Source organism: Leptonychotes weddellii, chromosome 1 (assembly GCF_054177405.1).
Source record: "Leptonychotes weddellii isolate Sample4059 chromosome 1, ASM5417740v2, whole genome shotgun sequence".
Classification (NCBI taxonomy): Eukaryota; Metazoa; Chordata; class Mammalia; order Carnivora; family Phocidae; genus Leptonychotes; species Leptonychotes weddellii.
The window spans coordinates 132,775,627-132,792,258 of NC_138369.1; the positions used below are offsets into that span (position 1 = coordinate 132,775,627).

Below are 16,632 nucleotides of genomic sequence, written 5' to 3' on the forward strand. Positions count from 1 at the left end.
GAGAGAGAGAGTACATGAGAGGGGGGAGGGTCAGAGGGAGAAGCAGGCTCCTCGCTGAGCAGGGAGCCCGATGCAGGACTCGATTCTAGGACCCTGGGATCATGACCTGAGCCGAAGGCAGACGCTTAACCGACTGAGCCACCCAGGCGTCCCGAAAGGCCAGCAGGCAGTGTTAAGGCCCATCCTCTACACTCAAGCTTCTTCTCCGGCTAATCGACACATGGAAGGGCCACCCTGCCTCCAGCACCACACCTCCCACAGCTGTGAGACCTCACCTGGGCCCATCCTCCCTTTCAGGAATACAGAGCAGAGGGGTGGTTTTGATATCCTGCTTCAACTTTTCCTAGCTAAGAGGCCCAGGATCCTGTCACAACAGAAAGAACCGCTGGACCTACAGTCAGCAGGTCTGGTTTTGGGTTTTAATTTTTTTTTTTTTTTAAGATTTTATTTATTTGCGAGAGAGAGAATGAGAGACCGAGAGCATGAGAGGGAGGAGGGTCAGAGGGAGAAGCCGACTCCCTGCTGAGCAGGGAGCCCAATGCGGGACTCGATCCCGGGACTCCAGGATCATGACCTGAGCCGAAGGCAGTCGCTTAACCAACTGAGCCACCCAGGCGCCCAGAATAAAAAAATTAAAAAAAAAAAAAAAGAAGTAGGGAAAAAAAAAAGATTCTACCAGGCAGAGTATTTGATTCCACTAATGTGCTTGCACAGAATTTTGTACATGCTCTAATGTATAGCATTAGACATCTGTGTGTCCTTCTGCTATAACAGATTAGGACTAGAAGGCTGGGAATATGCTATTATTCTTAGTTCAGGGTACAAAATCTGGCTCATAATACTGATTAATAAGTATATGTTTAGACCTGTGTTACAGATCATTTGAAATGATAGTTCTTGAAACTTATTAAATAGATCAAATATTTTTAAAAAGTATTTTCAGATTATTTTACCTAAAATAGCTTAATATAAGGTTTTTTCTTTGGTGTATTGGTTAATTACTTTAACTATCACTATACAAATTGTGTAATTATTTTCATTTAAATTTAGTAGAAATTCTGCAAAAAGATACTTTCAGTCTAAATACATAAAAATACTCACTTCTATATTTGGCAGAGTTATTGTCACCTGTTCACCTTTGCCGACTTCAAGCTCTCCTTCACAGGAAGTGTCAATAGAAGCAGGTTTGAAATCATCTAAAAATAGAGACAGATATGGATTTTTATAAAATGGAACAATAGCCGGGTACCTGGATACCAAAAATATGAGCATGTTTCAGCGTGGTAAATCATTTTGCAACAGCCAGTAATTAAAATGGTTTAGAACAGTCTTCATATTACATATAAAATCCAACCCAGTTTATTTCTGTATGTATAATTCTGAGAAAAAAAGAAACAACTAAACTCTAAAATAGTATTCCTCAAACCATGCTCCCTCCGAATCCTGTTTAGGTCAAGATAAACTAGACTAAGATGTTCCACTGCTAAAAAATACATAATGTCAGTGTTTTCACAATTTGCTAAAAACTGGTATTAGTAGAATGTTTTCAATTTTCAGTCTTTCCTGTAATTTTTCTAAAAACACCTTGGGTGTCTACTATCACTTGCTGGCTGTCCTAGCAGAATACATAATTAATGAATACAGGGCAAATACATATTCATGGGAAAACTTAAGAAACAGCAATCATTGAGTTTAATAGTTGGAGTTTTTCATGAATCCTACCATTAAAGGATACGTAAATTTAACCAAATCTGCAACTTCAGAAGAACTTAAAATAGGTTTTAATTTTGAGTTAAATCGTAATTCAAATGTTATTAAAATATATTACCCAGAAGGAATTTAGGGTGCTCAGATATTTCACATGCTGAACAAGCTTAAAAACCTCTAAGATATGAAAGCCACTTAAAAATAATTCACATCACTGAATTGTGTAAGACTGATGAATCACAGACCTGTACCCCTAAAACAAATAATACATTATATGTTAATAAAAAATTTAAAAAAATTCACATCAATTCATATCAATGACTGATAATTCTGATATAGAATTCCTCAGGTAATGTATATTTTTTCCAGGTTAACTCTTTATCAAAATATAGCATACATGCAAACTAGAACATGAATCATAAGCTTGATGAATTTTCACAAAGTGACACATATGTAATCAGCAACCAGACCAAGAAATAGAACATTATCAATCCCTGAAAGGCCTCTCCCAATTATCCCTACCCCAAGAGACTGATCTTTATATTAACAGGGAAGCCAAATACAAAAAGTCTAAATCCAAAGTACTGAACATTTATTAGAATTTAGGGAACTATAATAGGTAGATCTTGGGAAAAGAGAATCTTCCAGTGCTCATCAAATCATCTTCTGTCGATAAACAAAAGCTGGCCCTGCTTCCCAGTGATAATTATAACGGCTAACATTTATGGAATACTTACTTCCTGCCAGGCATCTTGCTTAACATTTCGTATTTAATTCTTATAATGACTAGGGGCACCTGGGTGGCTCAGTCGGTTAAGTGTCTGCCTTCGGCTCAGGTCATGATCCCAAGGACCTGGGATTGAGCCCTGCATCGGGCTCCCTGCTCAGCAGGAAGCCTGCTTCTCCCTCTCCCACTCCCCCTGCTTGTGTTCCCTCTCTCGCTGTCTCTCTCTCTGTCAAATAAATAAATAAAATCTTAAAAAAAAATAATAATTCTTATAATGACTCTAAGAAAAGAAATTAAATCCATTCTTTTTTTTTATGAAGTCCATTCTTAAGTTCCTTAAGCACATATGAATATAAACAATTCACACTAAGTATTCTTTATAATATGATTTATTCTTTATGCTGGTTTAATTCAAAACTGAATACATGCAGTATCTCTTAAAACCTTAATGCTTATTTCTAGATTTTAAGAAACAGATTAAAAAAATAACATAAGCAATATGAAAAATGTGAAAGAATTTGATTTACGGTGTATCCTTAGGTAGTACCACTGAGGATAAAGACAAAATAAACTGGGGAGTTTGTTAGTAGCAGTAAGGTAATGAGAAAGATAAAAAATAATTTAGGTGTTAAGTTTTAGATGCTTGAAAGAAGTTCTAGAGAAATAAGTGTTAATTAATATCAATTGATTAAAAGACAACAATATTGAAGAAAACACCAGAATTGAGCCTTGAGTATCACAGGAATAAAGAGAAAGTAGAAAGCAGAAGATGGGAAAATCCAACAGAATACAAAAAATAATATTTTACTTTTTGTATCCAAGATACAAAAGTAAAATAATAATAACAGCTATTACTTATATAATTATTTAAAAATTTTTCCTAATTACTTTTATCTCAAAGACTCACAGAAATTCTTAAAGTAGTGAATATCCCTATCTTACAGATAAGGCAAATGATGGTGGAAGAAATTAAGTCCCTTGCCCAAGATCATGCAATTAATATTTGCTAAAGCTAGAATAAGGAACCACAAATTTAGTAGACTAAAAAGATAAAAGGTTAACCAACAACTTTTGATATCAGTCTTACTTTTTTTTAAGATTTTATTTACTTGAGAGAGAGAGAGAGTGCACATACAAGGGGGGGGAGGGCAGGGAGAGAGAGAAGCAGACTTCCCACTGAGTGGGAAGTGACCTGAGCCGAAGGCAGACACTTAACCATCTGAGCCACCCAGATGTACCTGATATCAGTCTTACTGATACCTAAATTGATGGAGAAGAAGATAAGTTCAATTTGAGCTAGGAAATATCATTTCCTAAAGTGAAAACTTCATTTTATAAGGATGTATACAGAATAAATGAAGTAAATACCACTTAAAATATTTTAATATAAGTAATTTATCATCATGACCTATGGGGGTACCCACAGTAACAGCCTTTGTTTATCTTAAAGTGTCCGCACCTTTCTAATTTTAACTATCCTTCAAAGTTCTGCACACCAATGTAAGTATTCCTGTAAATATTCCTCAATCTTCTTTATCACCCACATCTAATCACTATGTCTTTTTCCATATCTTTCAGAGCCATCTCTTTCTATTATTGCAAGGACAAACTAGTTTTCAATCAACAAAAAGCTAAACTATCAAAGTACCTACAGCTTGCCCATCCATCTGCTTTTCTCTGTATTTTTGCTCTTAGAATGTGGATCCTATTTCAAAGTCTCCTCTTTCCTAAAGTAGTCGCTGGGTGGAGCCCTTTCCTTACTTTTCAAAATCTCTTTTTTTTTTGGGCAGGGGGGGGGGTGTGTGTCCACTTCTGTAGCATTTATCATACCGTTCATCAAAACCTAACATAAATGACGTGGCATTATTTACCTCTTCCTGTACATGCCCTTTTGGACTGTAATTTTTTAAATCATAATGCCTCATACTTTAATTCCTCCTGAATTATGGCTCCTAGCATAATGCCTTTAATATAATGGGCACATATGTGATCTTTGTAATTGACTCTGGTTCATATGTTTATCCTATCTGAACTACCTCCAAACTTATTTTAAGTATAAACTTATTTCAGCTAAATTATGTGCAAAAGGCTTGTTTCTAATTGTTTCCTGAGGATCAGATTCATCTGTACTTCAAGGCTCTCGTTTCTTTAGGGTAGATACTGCCATATTTCTTTTGTACTTTTCACTAGTACATTTCTGTTCTCAGAGAGGGCACCCATAACTTAATATTTGACAGAGAATATTTGACATAGAGAAATAAAGAATTCTCTATGATAAATAGGTAAAACAGAAATGACATCCTAGAGTAAAATCATGGTTGTCTGATCTCCCATATTTTTCTGACAGTGACATAAAGGACAATACTGGGAGATATGACTGTCATTTAACTACAGCTAAATAATGCTTTAGAGAAGAGGCTAGAAAGGTAACCCAAGGCAGTGAAGCAGACCATCGGGGAATCATAGTGAATAAGCCCAATCTCAAGAAGACAACCAACTGCTGCCAAGAGGAATATGGATTTGGTGTGGCCAGGTTATCTTCTGATTTTTGAAAGAGAAGTTGGTAATCCAAATTTCTGTATAAAAGATTTTGACATTTACATATTTACAACTAATTTATTTTTTAAAGATTTTTTAAAATTATTATTTAATTTATTTATTTGACAGAGAGAGACACAGCAAAAGAGGGAACACAAACATGGGGAGTGGGAGAGGGAGAAGCAGGCTTCCCGTGGAGCATGGAGCCTGATGCAGCGCCCAATCCGAGGACCCCAGGATCATGACCCAAGCCGAAGGCAGACAGATGCTCAATGACTGAGCCACCCACGTGCCCCTACAACTAAATTATGTTAAACTAATTTATGTGGGTCAAACAAAGCATCTTTAACGTCAAACTCAGCCGATAGGCTGTTAATCTATAACCTCTGTATTAGTGTTTAAATACTGATTCTTTTTCTTTTATAATATATCATCACTTTTGATCTTCACAACAACTCTTTGAAGATTCTCACCCACATTTTACCAATAAGGAACTCCTCTAAAGTAGTGAAACCAGTAAAAAGTCAAGTCAGGAACTCAAGCCACATACTCCATCCACTCAAAACAGCCTTTTGCCTTATATTCAGTTCTTAACTTTTGCATGTATGGCGGGGGGGGGTTGTTAGGAGATGAAGAATAGTCATAAGTCCCTATGGGAATCTGATGAAAATTATAGATCAGCTAAAGATCCTCTCCACAGAAAAAATGAATGTATCAATATACATATCAAGTACTGTATAATTTCAAGAGATTCACAGGTCCCTGAAGCCTAGATGTCTATGGGACAACTATAAGAGACAGAAATGTACTCAAAATATTTGTAGCTTTACTTAATGATAAGCATGAATTTATAATCAATAAATCAAAACTATTCTGAACCTATTTACACTTCTAATTATTTTGCTGTTAGAATAAATTCTACTTTTTATTACTTGTTATATTAATATTCTTTTATTTGCCTTCAAACAACAAATTTTTTTAAGTATACAACTTTTGAGTTTCAAGGGAACAAAGACCTAGAATTATAGAATTTGTTGAGTAATATCATGTTTTCCATATGCTTCCAAATGTCAAATATATTTTCGAAGTTGCTATAATTCCAGACTACATAGTTTCTTTCTTTCAGTTTTCCTTGGTTTAGAAAACTCACCACCAATTTTACCATTTATTTATTCTCTGTAGATTTCCTTCATCTATGTTATTTCTTCTTTTTTTCCCCCAAAGATTTATTTATGTATTTTAGAGAGAGAGAGAGAGGGAGAGGGTGCAGTGGGAGGGGCAGAGGGAGAGAAAGAAAATCTCCAGCAGACTGCCTGATGCAGGGGCAGGGCTTGATCTCATGATCATGACCTGAGCCGAAATCAAGAGTCCAGCGCTTAACCAACTGAGACACCCAGGTGCCCCGATGTTTTTTTTTTCTTTACAGTACAATTACTTATACATAGAGTAGAAAAACATTTCCTACTTTGCACTTAATGCTTTTTCAGTCAATGCTGATCATTTTTCTGACTATTTCAGCTGTAGTGTCACATAATGTCTATATCTTCATAACAGAATCACAATTACTGTCATAAATTTACTTCCTGGGATATGAACTAATTCAACTAACTCCAAAACCCATACCCTTTCCAATATACCACAGTGATCAGAGAACATTCATTTTAAATATAATTTTAATCCCATTTTCATTAGTGTACCTTCTAATGTTTGCTCACACCAAAGCTTAACAACCACTTTTTCGGGAGTGGCTCCACTTGAAGGCTCAGACAATCTTCCTGTAGTCACTGCCCATGAGTTCATCATTTAGTGTCAGCAAAAAGTAGTGTCATTTACAAACTTGGGAATTTCAATGTCTAGTTCCTTATCTAGCCATACATTGTAAAATTAGTACTAGCCCAAATTCAAAATTTATTCTAGCACATCCTGTTACTCAAACTCTTCCACCCAGTGAAGTATCTGCTGCTAAACATTTAGCTTATCATTTATAGAACATCCCATATCTTCCCTACCACATGACAGACTTTATTTTTGATAGGTTTTATTGCTAAGCCCTGATAAATGCTTTTGAAAGTCTAAGTTAATTACATTCCTCGGCACTCTTCATACACACATGAATATAACCCTTCAAGAATAATAGTGACTACTATTTATTCTCTACCATGCACCAAATACTGTGCTAGGTTTTTTATGCAATCTTATTTAATCCTTAAAAATCTCTGAAGTGTAGATATTATTACCATTTACTGAGGCTGAGAGTTTAGAGAATGTTCCAAAAGTTACATTACATACATAGGTGGTGGAGGCCAGAATTCACATCCAGTTTTGTCCAAAGCCTCAGCATATTAGACAGGCATAATTACCCCTGTACATAAACATAGCATATTACTTTCTCCCAGATTACACTGACTCAATTGAGTGTTTGTTATATATTAGGTCCACCTGAATGAAAGTAAGATTTCCTGTTTTTTGTTTTCTTTAATAGTTTTTTATTATTTATTTATTTATTTTAAGTTTATAAAACTCACTTCATTTTATTTTTTCAATTTTTTTATTACTATGTTATGTTAATCACCATACATTACATCATTAGTTTTTGATGTAGTGTTCCATAATTCATTGTTTGCGTATAACACCCAGTGCTCCATTCAATACATGCCCTCTTTAATACCCATCACCAAGCTAACCCACTGCCCCCTCCCCCTCCCCTCTAGAACCCTCAGTTTGTTTCTCAGAGTCCATTAGTCTCTCATGGTTCATCTCCCCCTCCGATTTCCCCCCTTCATTTTTCCCTTCCTACTATCTTCTTTTTTTTTTTTAACCTATAATGTATTATGTGTTTCAGAGGTACAGGTCTGTGATTTAACAGTCTTACACAATTCACAGTGCTCACGAGAGCACATAGCCTCCCCAGTGTCTATCACCCAGCCACCCCATCCCTCTCACCCCCCACCACTCCAGCAACCCTCAGTTTATTTCCTGAGATTAAGAATTCCTGTTTTATAGTTTCCATCCCTTACTCTGAGTCCTTAAGAGTGAGGATCATATGGTAAGTGAACCTATCCTCAAGGATAATGATTGGTTTTATTCAAATAAATCTAAAAAGATTCTGCCTGCTTCAACAAGAATAAAACTGAGGCTAAAAACCTTTCTTATGTCTTCCACAGCACTAAGAGTGTATTCAAGCATCTGGGTTTTTTGTGATTGCTATTCCTATGGTTGTTTTTTTCATTCTTGTAGCTAGATCAACTGATTCTTGAGCTCTAAAGGCACAATTCCAGCATGTTGAGAACTTTTATGAATGAAAATCTTTGAAGCACCTGCAAAGAGCTTTTCAAAGACTATTTTATATTCTCTTCATTTGGGGTTCATGCCCTTAAAAGAGAATAAATACCCAAGTTACATGAAAATATAACAATCAAATGAGCAAATTTTTATAATCTTAAACCTTATGGTTTGAAAAATTATTAAAAGGCTACTGCAAATCTGAAAAAGAAGAGGAGAGAGGAGAGACTATTTGCGAGAAAGGCATGGAGAAACCAGGTAAAAGCTATATCATACTTTTGGGAAATGGGACTGGAGAGAAACTGCATAGCCAGCACTAAGGTCTCACTGTGGTTAATGTTGGACGACAGAGTATGGCAAAGCAGAAAAAACAAAGGACAAAGGACGGGGGCACCTGAGTGGCTCAGTCAGTTAGGTGGCCAACTCTTGATCTCAGCTCAGGTCTTGATCTCAGGGTCGTGGACAAAAACAAAACAAAACAAAGGACCCTGTTGAAGATCTTCTGTTGACAAATATCTCCCCTGTTTATTCTACCAACTGGATGTTAATTTTGCTTAACAAAACCCTTTTATAAAATGCAAATATATCCTTGGAGAGTTAAACTTATTGGTCTTTATACCTTTACCCCGAGTTACTATAATTAGATCGTCTACAATTTAACTTTTGGAGAATGTTGAGTTTTAATTGGGTATTTTGACTGAAGCATGGAAAAGTTCAGAATAAAAACCATGAAGATCCCTGGACAGTCTAAGGACAGGATGACTGAGAAAGGTAGAATGATGAGACACTAAGGAAGAACAGGGCAGGGGAAAGGAAGTGAAAAAATACCTACTTTACAATTTTGCCACAGAAAAATAAGAGGTTATGATTCAAAGATCTTAGTTTCCTTTCCGCTCTATAATTCTGAGGGTTACTATGCAAAGAATGAAATGTTTTACATACCAAATCATAATATGCTATATTTTCCTTCCTGGAATCTATACGATCCAACATTAAAGTAAAAGAGCTCCTTTTCTACCTCACCAACATAACAGAGGGCAAATTTATCAAAACTAGTTCCAGAGGACAATCAAAGGGAGAAATCAAAGGGAAGTAAATATCTTTCTAAAAAAATGAATGACACACCCTCCAGTACTTTGATAATCAGTATTTGATAACTGTCTGAACGAAATCAGGGGTCCAAAAGAAATACAATTATTGGAATAGTTCAGAATATCTACTCAGGAACACACTAAATAAGAACTCTCATCAGAGACAGAAAAAGTGAAGAAAAGAGGGAATATTTCCCTACCAGCCTCAAGGCATTCCCTTTCCCCTGCGTAATAATTCCGTCCTTTGCACCCTTCCATCTGTCACCTTACTATTTTCCTATCCATCTCTGCATCATCTACCAGTTACGTCTGTCTCCACAGGCACCCCTGTATATCTCCTCCACAAAGTTTCCCTTTCTGCTCACTTGAATCTCTCTGCCCAGGGTTTACTCACACCTGCTCAACTCCGGCTCCTTCCACGAAACCCCCGGGACTCCAGGCAGGGCAATGGATAGCGCTGGGCACCCCATTCTCCAGCAGAGTAAGGGGGTTTGTGGGAACACAACTGAGAGGTTTGTGCCTCCACACCCCCATATCCGGAGCTCCCCCTTTCCTCCCGGGGATCGTTCTCACTCACATCGTACAGTGTGGAAGGCGCAGCGCGGATGCTTCTCGAAACTCTCGCCTAACTTGAGAACCCGCTCGCGACGGTCCATGTGCGAGGGTCCCGCTGCTCCATTCATCATTATTCTCCGGCTGTGACTTTGCCTTGGCCACCTGCGCTCACTCCCATCTGCCACCTCATCTTGAAGCAGCTGCACTTGCCGCGGCTCGGGGAGCCAGCAGACTCCGCCCCGTGCCTGACGCGCGTGGCCCCCCCGGGCGCCTCTCGCGTGCTGATTGGCTGCCTGGAGAGGGGCGCCCCGCCCCTTGGCTCTGAGGCGCCTGGTCCCACCTCCATGCCCCTTCCCGCGTTGCGACGTACGCTGCCCCGGGAAGGCCGCGCCCCTGAGGTGGTTGGTGGGAGCAGGGTCCCCTGAAGGAGAACGCGGAGAGGATGCGGTAACCCACCTGAGGTGGCGACTGGGGAGGGAGAGAATCTCGGGGTGCCGGGAAGCCAGGGCCACAGGGTTTCTGGGCCAAGCGCCTCGGCTCGTAGGAGCTCCTAACGGGAGAATCGGCGCCCTTTCTGTGGAGATCTGTAGTGGAAACTGAGGCCCGGGGAGGGGCGGGAGCGGGGCACAAGGCCCGGTGTCTTGCCCAAGGCCTCGTACCGCCGAATCTGGGTCTAGAATCCGGAGCGAAGGATCCCGCGGCCTCAGAGCCTCGGACCTTGGACCTCATAGGAGGCGACGCCGTTACCTCGGCAATCGCTTTCTGATCTTCTTTTCCAGAGGAAGTTCCCGGTGGTGTTAGGACCGGGACAGGGGACGACGAGGAAGGGGGAAAAAAGATTCGGAGTTAGGAATTACGGTGTTTCGGATTAGTTGCGACCAGATTGCATTAGGTAGCCTTTTATTTATTTCCTTCACAGTGATCCTTGGAAGCAGTAACGGCACGGGCAGGAAGACGAAATTCCCAAGGATCAAGGCCCGAGTTCCTGCTGTGGCAACAGGGTAATAATTGAAAAATAATTGTCTTTTTTTTTTTTCTGTCAAAAGTTCATGAGTTTCATGGTAAAGATGAGGGAAGTGTTGTATTAGAGGAGAAGTATCCAACAGAAAGTTTACAGATGGTTGTCGTAATGGGTGGTTGTTTTTCAGGGTAAGTATGTAATCCAACTCTACTCCCATGCTTTCTTAGCCAAATTTGTCGGTTTATTGTTTTAGGCAAGTACATGAATATGTCTCCCTTAATCTGTCTGCTTGTCTAAATTCTACTTTTTTAAGGAGTATTAAGACTGTTTAGTGTGGTAGTTAAGTGCTCAGGTTCTGGAGCCAGAATTTTTGTATTTCAACCCCAGCTTCGTACTTTACAGTGTAGCTTCATGCAAGCTAAAGAATGCTCATCGTTAAAATTGGGGGGAAAATAATAGTGCTTATTCCTTGTTGTTGAAAGGATTAATTGAATTAATACACAAAAGGATTTAAAATAATTCACAGCATATAGTAAAATCTCTCCAAATGGTTATCATTATTGACGTATAACTCTGTTGTCCTGCAACGTTTTAGAACCATCCTTGGTTTCTGCTTTCTTTTCTAAATCTTGAATTATTCTAGAAAGTAGGAATTGCTATTTTGTTTCCTTTACAGATAAGAAAACTGGTTCAGAGAAGCCCACTCCTCTGATTCTGTGGTCTGTGTTCTTATCATCTGTGTCATCTATTTGGCACTTAAAGTATTTTATTTTACATGTATGTATATATGTGTGTGTATACTTTTTCTTTCCCAACCAGAACATGAACAACAGGGACTCTGTGCCATATAAAATTCTTGTGACCGATGCATCTAACATAGTGCCCTACACACTAGTGTTTGGTGATGATGATAATGTTTCCAGGGTGTTTTATTATGTTAACCAGAGGGCAACAATAGTGTTTTAAGCCTATTTTATTTAAAAAAGACTTCCAATTAGAAATCTGAGGTTTCCATATTGTAATAAAGAAGAAAGCAGGTAGTCAAGAAATTGAGTTTTAAAATGCCCAAAGTTTGTGCTTTTCTTCCTTGTTTCAACATATATTTATTAAGTACCTACCAGGTATCGGTTAAGGCACTGGTCTAGCCTCTAGGAATATGGCAGTGAATCAGAGATAAGAAGGCAGCAACCAAGGATGGTATGAATTTTATTGTCTCGAAACTTACTGGTGTGAATTTTCACCAAACTTGTATTAAAATGAACCAGGTTGTACTAACCCAGGAATTTAAAAAAAAAATCAGATTAATGAAATAGAGTTCAAAAATGTACCCAAGTGACATTTCAGATTGCTTTGTTTATATCTATTCATGACATATTACTTCAGAAATTTATGATAGCTGTATGCATTTGTTCTTTTCTATAAATCTATAACCTCATCTAATTTAAAAAATATAGTTAGGTTTCTATCTTACATCATTCACGAATAAATGTGTGTGTAAAAACAAACAAACAAAAAAAGAAAATATAAAGATATAAATGAATGAAGATAGCACTAAAACCATAAAAACACCAGAAAAAATTAAAAGACTATATTTTAGCTTTTAGGGTAGGGAGGACCTTTCTAAGAATGTCACCAAGGTAGATGTCATAGAGTAAAAGATTGTTATATTTGAGTAAATGAAAATTGTAAAACTGTGGTAGAGACACTATAATCAAACTTAATAAATGACAATAAGAAATTGTTTACAGCCAATATAAAAGGTAAAGGGTTCATATCCACGTATGAAAAGCTGAAAGCGGGTGCCTGGGTGGCTCAGTCGTTAAGCGTCTGCCTTCGGCTCGGGTCATGATCCCGGGGTCCTGGGATCGAGCCCCGCGTCAGGCTCCCTGCTCAGCGGGAGGCCTGCTTCTCCCTCTCCCACTCCCCCTGCTTGTGTTCTCTCTCTCACTGTGTCTCTATCAAATAAATGGATAAAATCTTTACAAAAAAAAAAGAAAAGCTGAAAGCTTCTACACAAGAATAAACCAATATAAAAATTGTTGAAGGATATGAATAGAAAATATATGAAAGAAGAAATGGCCAGTGAACATGAAATGTGCCTAATTTGTCTAATAATCAAAGCAATACAAATTAAAACAAGATGATACCATTTTTCATCTAGCAGAAATATAAAAGATAACAGAATGTATTAGTGAAGGCATAGTAAAATGAACACCCTCATATGTTGTTAGTGGAAATACAAATTGGAACACCCATTTTGAACACCCATTTGGTTTAGATATATTTTGATGCATTCTTACAAAAGAAGCATAGCATAATGCAGCCATTGGAAAGAGTGAGATAACTATCCACTCTCTTGGAAAGTTGTATGTCTGTTATGTGCTAGGAGTGACACCAGGAGTTGTGGTGGGCTTTCTTTGAAATATTTTCAGAAAACTTGTATTTTAATGATTTATATTTTACCTAAAGGGATGACATTTCGATGCTTGTATTATGTCCAGGTCTTCAGTATAAAGGACAGTGGTGCCAGTGGTGAAGAATAATAGCTAAAAATAAGTGAGTTAGAAGTATGTCATTTGGGAATACATTTTGTGTTTTTTACTATTTTACATGGGAGGGAATATAATTAACATTGTAGTTAAAACCATAGACTTTGGAGTCAGACTGATCTGGATTTGAATACTGATTCCACCATATGCTGGTGGAACTATGATAAGTTTCTTCTTCAAGCTTTATTTTTCTTATCTGTAAAGTGAGATGATTACAGGCTCTACCTCATACTCCTATTGTAAGGATTAAATAAGATGATGTATATAAAAGCATTTAGCACTGTGCTTAGTTCATAATAAATACCTAAGTATTTATTATAAGTAAAGATTGTACTTTTTATTAAATAATGATATCTTTGAGCTTTGAATGCCTTAAAATTTCTTCATAAAGAAAAGTTTTAACAAATTGAATTTGGGATGCATTTTTTATTTAATTTTAAGATAATCGATTTTATTTACTATGCTATTTATAAACAAGCTTTTGTTATAATTACATTTCATTTCTGAAGTGTTGGGGATCCCCAAGACCAACCCCAGGTTCAGTGATTCACTTAGAAGGCTCACAGTTCTTAGGATAGAGTCATATTCGTGACTGTGATTTATTGCAGTGAAAGGATACCAAGCAAAATCAACAAAGAGAAAAGGCAAATGGGGCAAAATCCCAAGGAAACCAGGTGTAAACTTCCAAGAATCTTCTCCCAGTAGATTCACGTAGAACACACTTAATTCTTCCTATAATGAGTTCTGACATTTTGAAGTGCTGTCTACCAGAGAAGCTCACTAGAGACTCAGTGACAAAGGTCTTTATTGAAAGATGGTCATGTAGGTCATGTAGATATCCTCTACTGTCAAGTACCAGAATTTCAAACTTCTGGAAGGAAAGCAGACATTCTGCATAAGCCACATTGTTTTCACAAACACTTTAGTCACAGTGAGCCACTCTTATTAGGGAATGGTGGAAACCCTTCTGAAATCCAAGTTCCTAGGCACCAGCCAGGGGCCAATCTTGTCTCAGGCCTAATGTTAACTCTTTTCTGCACTTAGTGTCTCTTTTATGATTAAAAAAAAAAAAAGTAATTTCTATCCCAGGACTGTTGTGCAGATTAGGAAGAGTGAATGTGGAGCACCTAGCACTATTCCTGACTCTTAGTGCACGATAAATAATATGTGCTGTAGCTGTCACAGTAAGTTATAGGAGTCTCTAGCTCTTTTAGAGGTATTCTAATTAGAAAAACCAGAGTCTACTATAAGGAAGAAATTGAAAAATCTACCCTTCACTTCTCAAAGCAAGCAAAGCTAAAGTTTTATTTATATTAAAACTGTTTTTCAAACATTAGGGAGCAAATATTTTAGGGCTGTTTGACCTTTATCTTTCTGATTCTGTTAAAATATAGGTGATATAAGAAATGAAGCCAACAGGTACAGATCCAAGGATCTTATCTCTAGCTGCCGAAGTTGCAAAAAGTCCTGAGCAAAATGTCCCTGTTATACTGTTGAAGTTAAAAGGTAAGAAAATCTTGGGGCACTTGGGTGGTGCAGTCAGTTGAGCATCTGACTCTTGGTTTCAACTCAGGTCGTGATCTCAGGGTTGTGCGATCAAGCCCTGCATTTGGCTCTGTGCTCAGTACAGAGTCTGTCTAAGACTCTTTTTCTGTCTCCTTCTGCTCCCCGCCCCCCAAAATAAATAAATAAATCTTAAAAGAAAAAGTAAGAAAATCTTTTTGTGATTGGCTAATAACATTGTTTAAGTAACAAAATAATTCCATCATGGGTATAGTTTTGGTATTTGTTTCTAATTTGCTCAGAGAAATTTTAACATTGTGATAAAGCAGTTATTTTTTTTCTTTTTAAAAATATTTTTAGTTATTCAAACTATAAAAATACATAAAGCTCTTGGATTTATTGAGCCAAAATAAGTATATCTTATTTCCTTTTGCCTTAGAAATAATAAACAACACTCCTTTAGGAAGCTCAGAGTTGAAGAAAATCAAACAAGATATATATTGTTATGACCTCATTCAGTATTGCCTTTTGGTGCTCAGTCAAGATTGTTCTCGAATCCAGGGAGGTTGGACTACAATTTCCCAGCTTACACAGATATTAAGGTAAAATGAAGCAATAAGTCCACTTGTTCTTGAGGGGTATAGTAGTAGATTCTTATTTATAACATTTGCTTCTTTTTATTCATCTGGTTAATAAGCACTGGCAACCTTCTGTGTGGTAGGTTATGGTTGTACTTTTCCTTCATACCATATATTGTTGTTTGTAACTATATTTGTGAGTATTTCACTGTCTACAGTTTTGCTGCATAAGTCCTATGAAGATGATGATCATGTATTTTGCTCACCACTCAGTCTCAAGTACCTAACAGACTCTTTATTGACTAAAGAGTATATGAAGAAATGAAGATACTAAACGCACTGGCTCTATACTGGAAAAACTTAAAATAGGGATGAGATGACATCATACAGGGCTGAATGAAATAGGTGTGAAATGAAAGATATAAGCAAAGTATTATAGGAGAACAGATATAGTTGTTCCATATTGTGTTGATTTAGTTATCTCAATTGTATATTTCATTACCCAAATTCTATAAATAAAAATCAGAAGCAGCATGTACTGACATACTGCCATACTAGAAATTGAGAGAACAGATCAAAATCGTTTATTTTAAAAGAGGCAAAAAAATAAACCAGTTGTTCTCAGTGCCTAAGCTACTTCCTAATTAAGTAGCTAAAAGCATGCATTATGAATTGATCTTACCTTTCAAAACTGCTATTCCTAATTTGTTACTACATAAAGGCCAGATTCAAGGTGTATGGTTAGAAAAAAACAATTAATAATGTATATAATGTTCTTTTTTATACTTTAATTTTCAAGATTATTTCCTTAAGTAAATAAAGCCTTTGTTTTGATCAGATATATTGGTTCATGAAAATACTGAATGAGTAAGGCTCTCTGGGGTGAAATCCAAGTCTTAAGAAATCCCCATGTTTCTGAATGTACAAAAAACATAATTTTTATTTATTAATGTTCACAATCAAATTAAACACTCTTAAATAATTTAGGAACCAAATAAAAAGAGAAACTAATATATGTAAGCATTTTTCCATTAACTTCAGGACTGGTGTGCAAAAAAAAAAAAGTACATTGAGCATTCCCCAGTTTTTAGCATACTCCTGGGTAGTCACTATTGCTTATCAGTGTCTTCACGTTATGTTA

At 37.0% G+C, this 16,632-nt stretch overlaps 2 protein-coding genes across 3 annotated transcripts in view; one reads left to right on the forward strand and one right to left on the reverse strand.

The window, feature by feature from the left end:
* Positions 1–10,150, reverse strand: part of EAF2 (ELL associated factor 2) — a 43,789-nt gene extending 33,639 nt beyond the window's left edge. The window contains exons 1-2 of the mRNA XM_081833112.1: positions 9,923–10,150; positions 1,102–1,196 (exon numbers count right to left, since the gene is read on the reverse strand). Of these exons, the coding sequence (XP_081689238.1) occupies positions 1,102–1,196; positions 9,923–10,031 (204 nt within the window). The 5' untranslated portion in view covers positions 10,032–10,150. The remainder of the gene's footprint in view (positions 1–1,101; positions 1,197–9,922) is intronic.
* Positions 10,151–10,212: 62 nt separating this feature from the next.
* The window catches only part of IQCB1 (IQ motif containing B1), a 54,268-nt gene continuing 47,848 nt past the window's right edge, over positions 10,213–16,632 (forward strand). Inside the window, exons 1-4 of one of the 2 annotated variants that reach the window (XM_006731944.3) lie at positions 10,213–10,361; positions 10,820–10,901; positions 14,805–14,916; positions 15,353–15,515. In XM_006731944.3, the coding sequence (XP_006732007.2) occupies positions 14,817–14,916; positions 15,353–15,515 (263 nt within the window). In that variant the 5' untranslated portion in view covers positions 10,213–10,361; positions 10,820–10,901; positions 14,805–14,816. The remainder of the gene's footprint in view (positions 10,362–10,819; positions 10,902–14,804; positions 14,917–15,352; positions 15,516–16,632) is intronic. The other variant, XM_031026600.2, reaches the window with a different exon arrangement.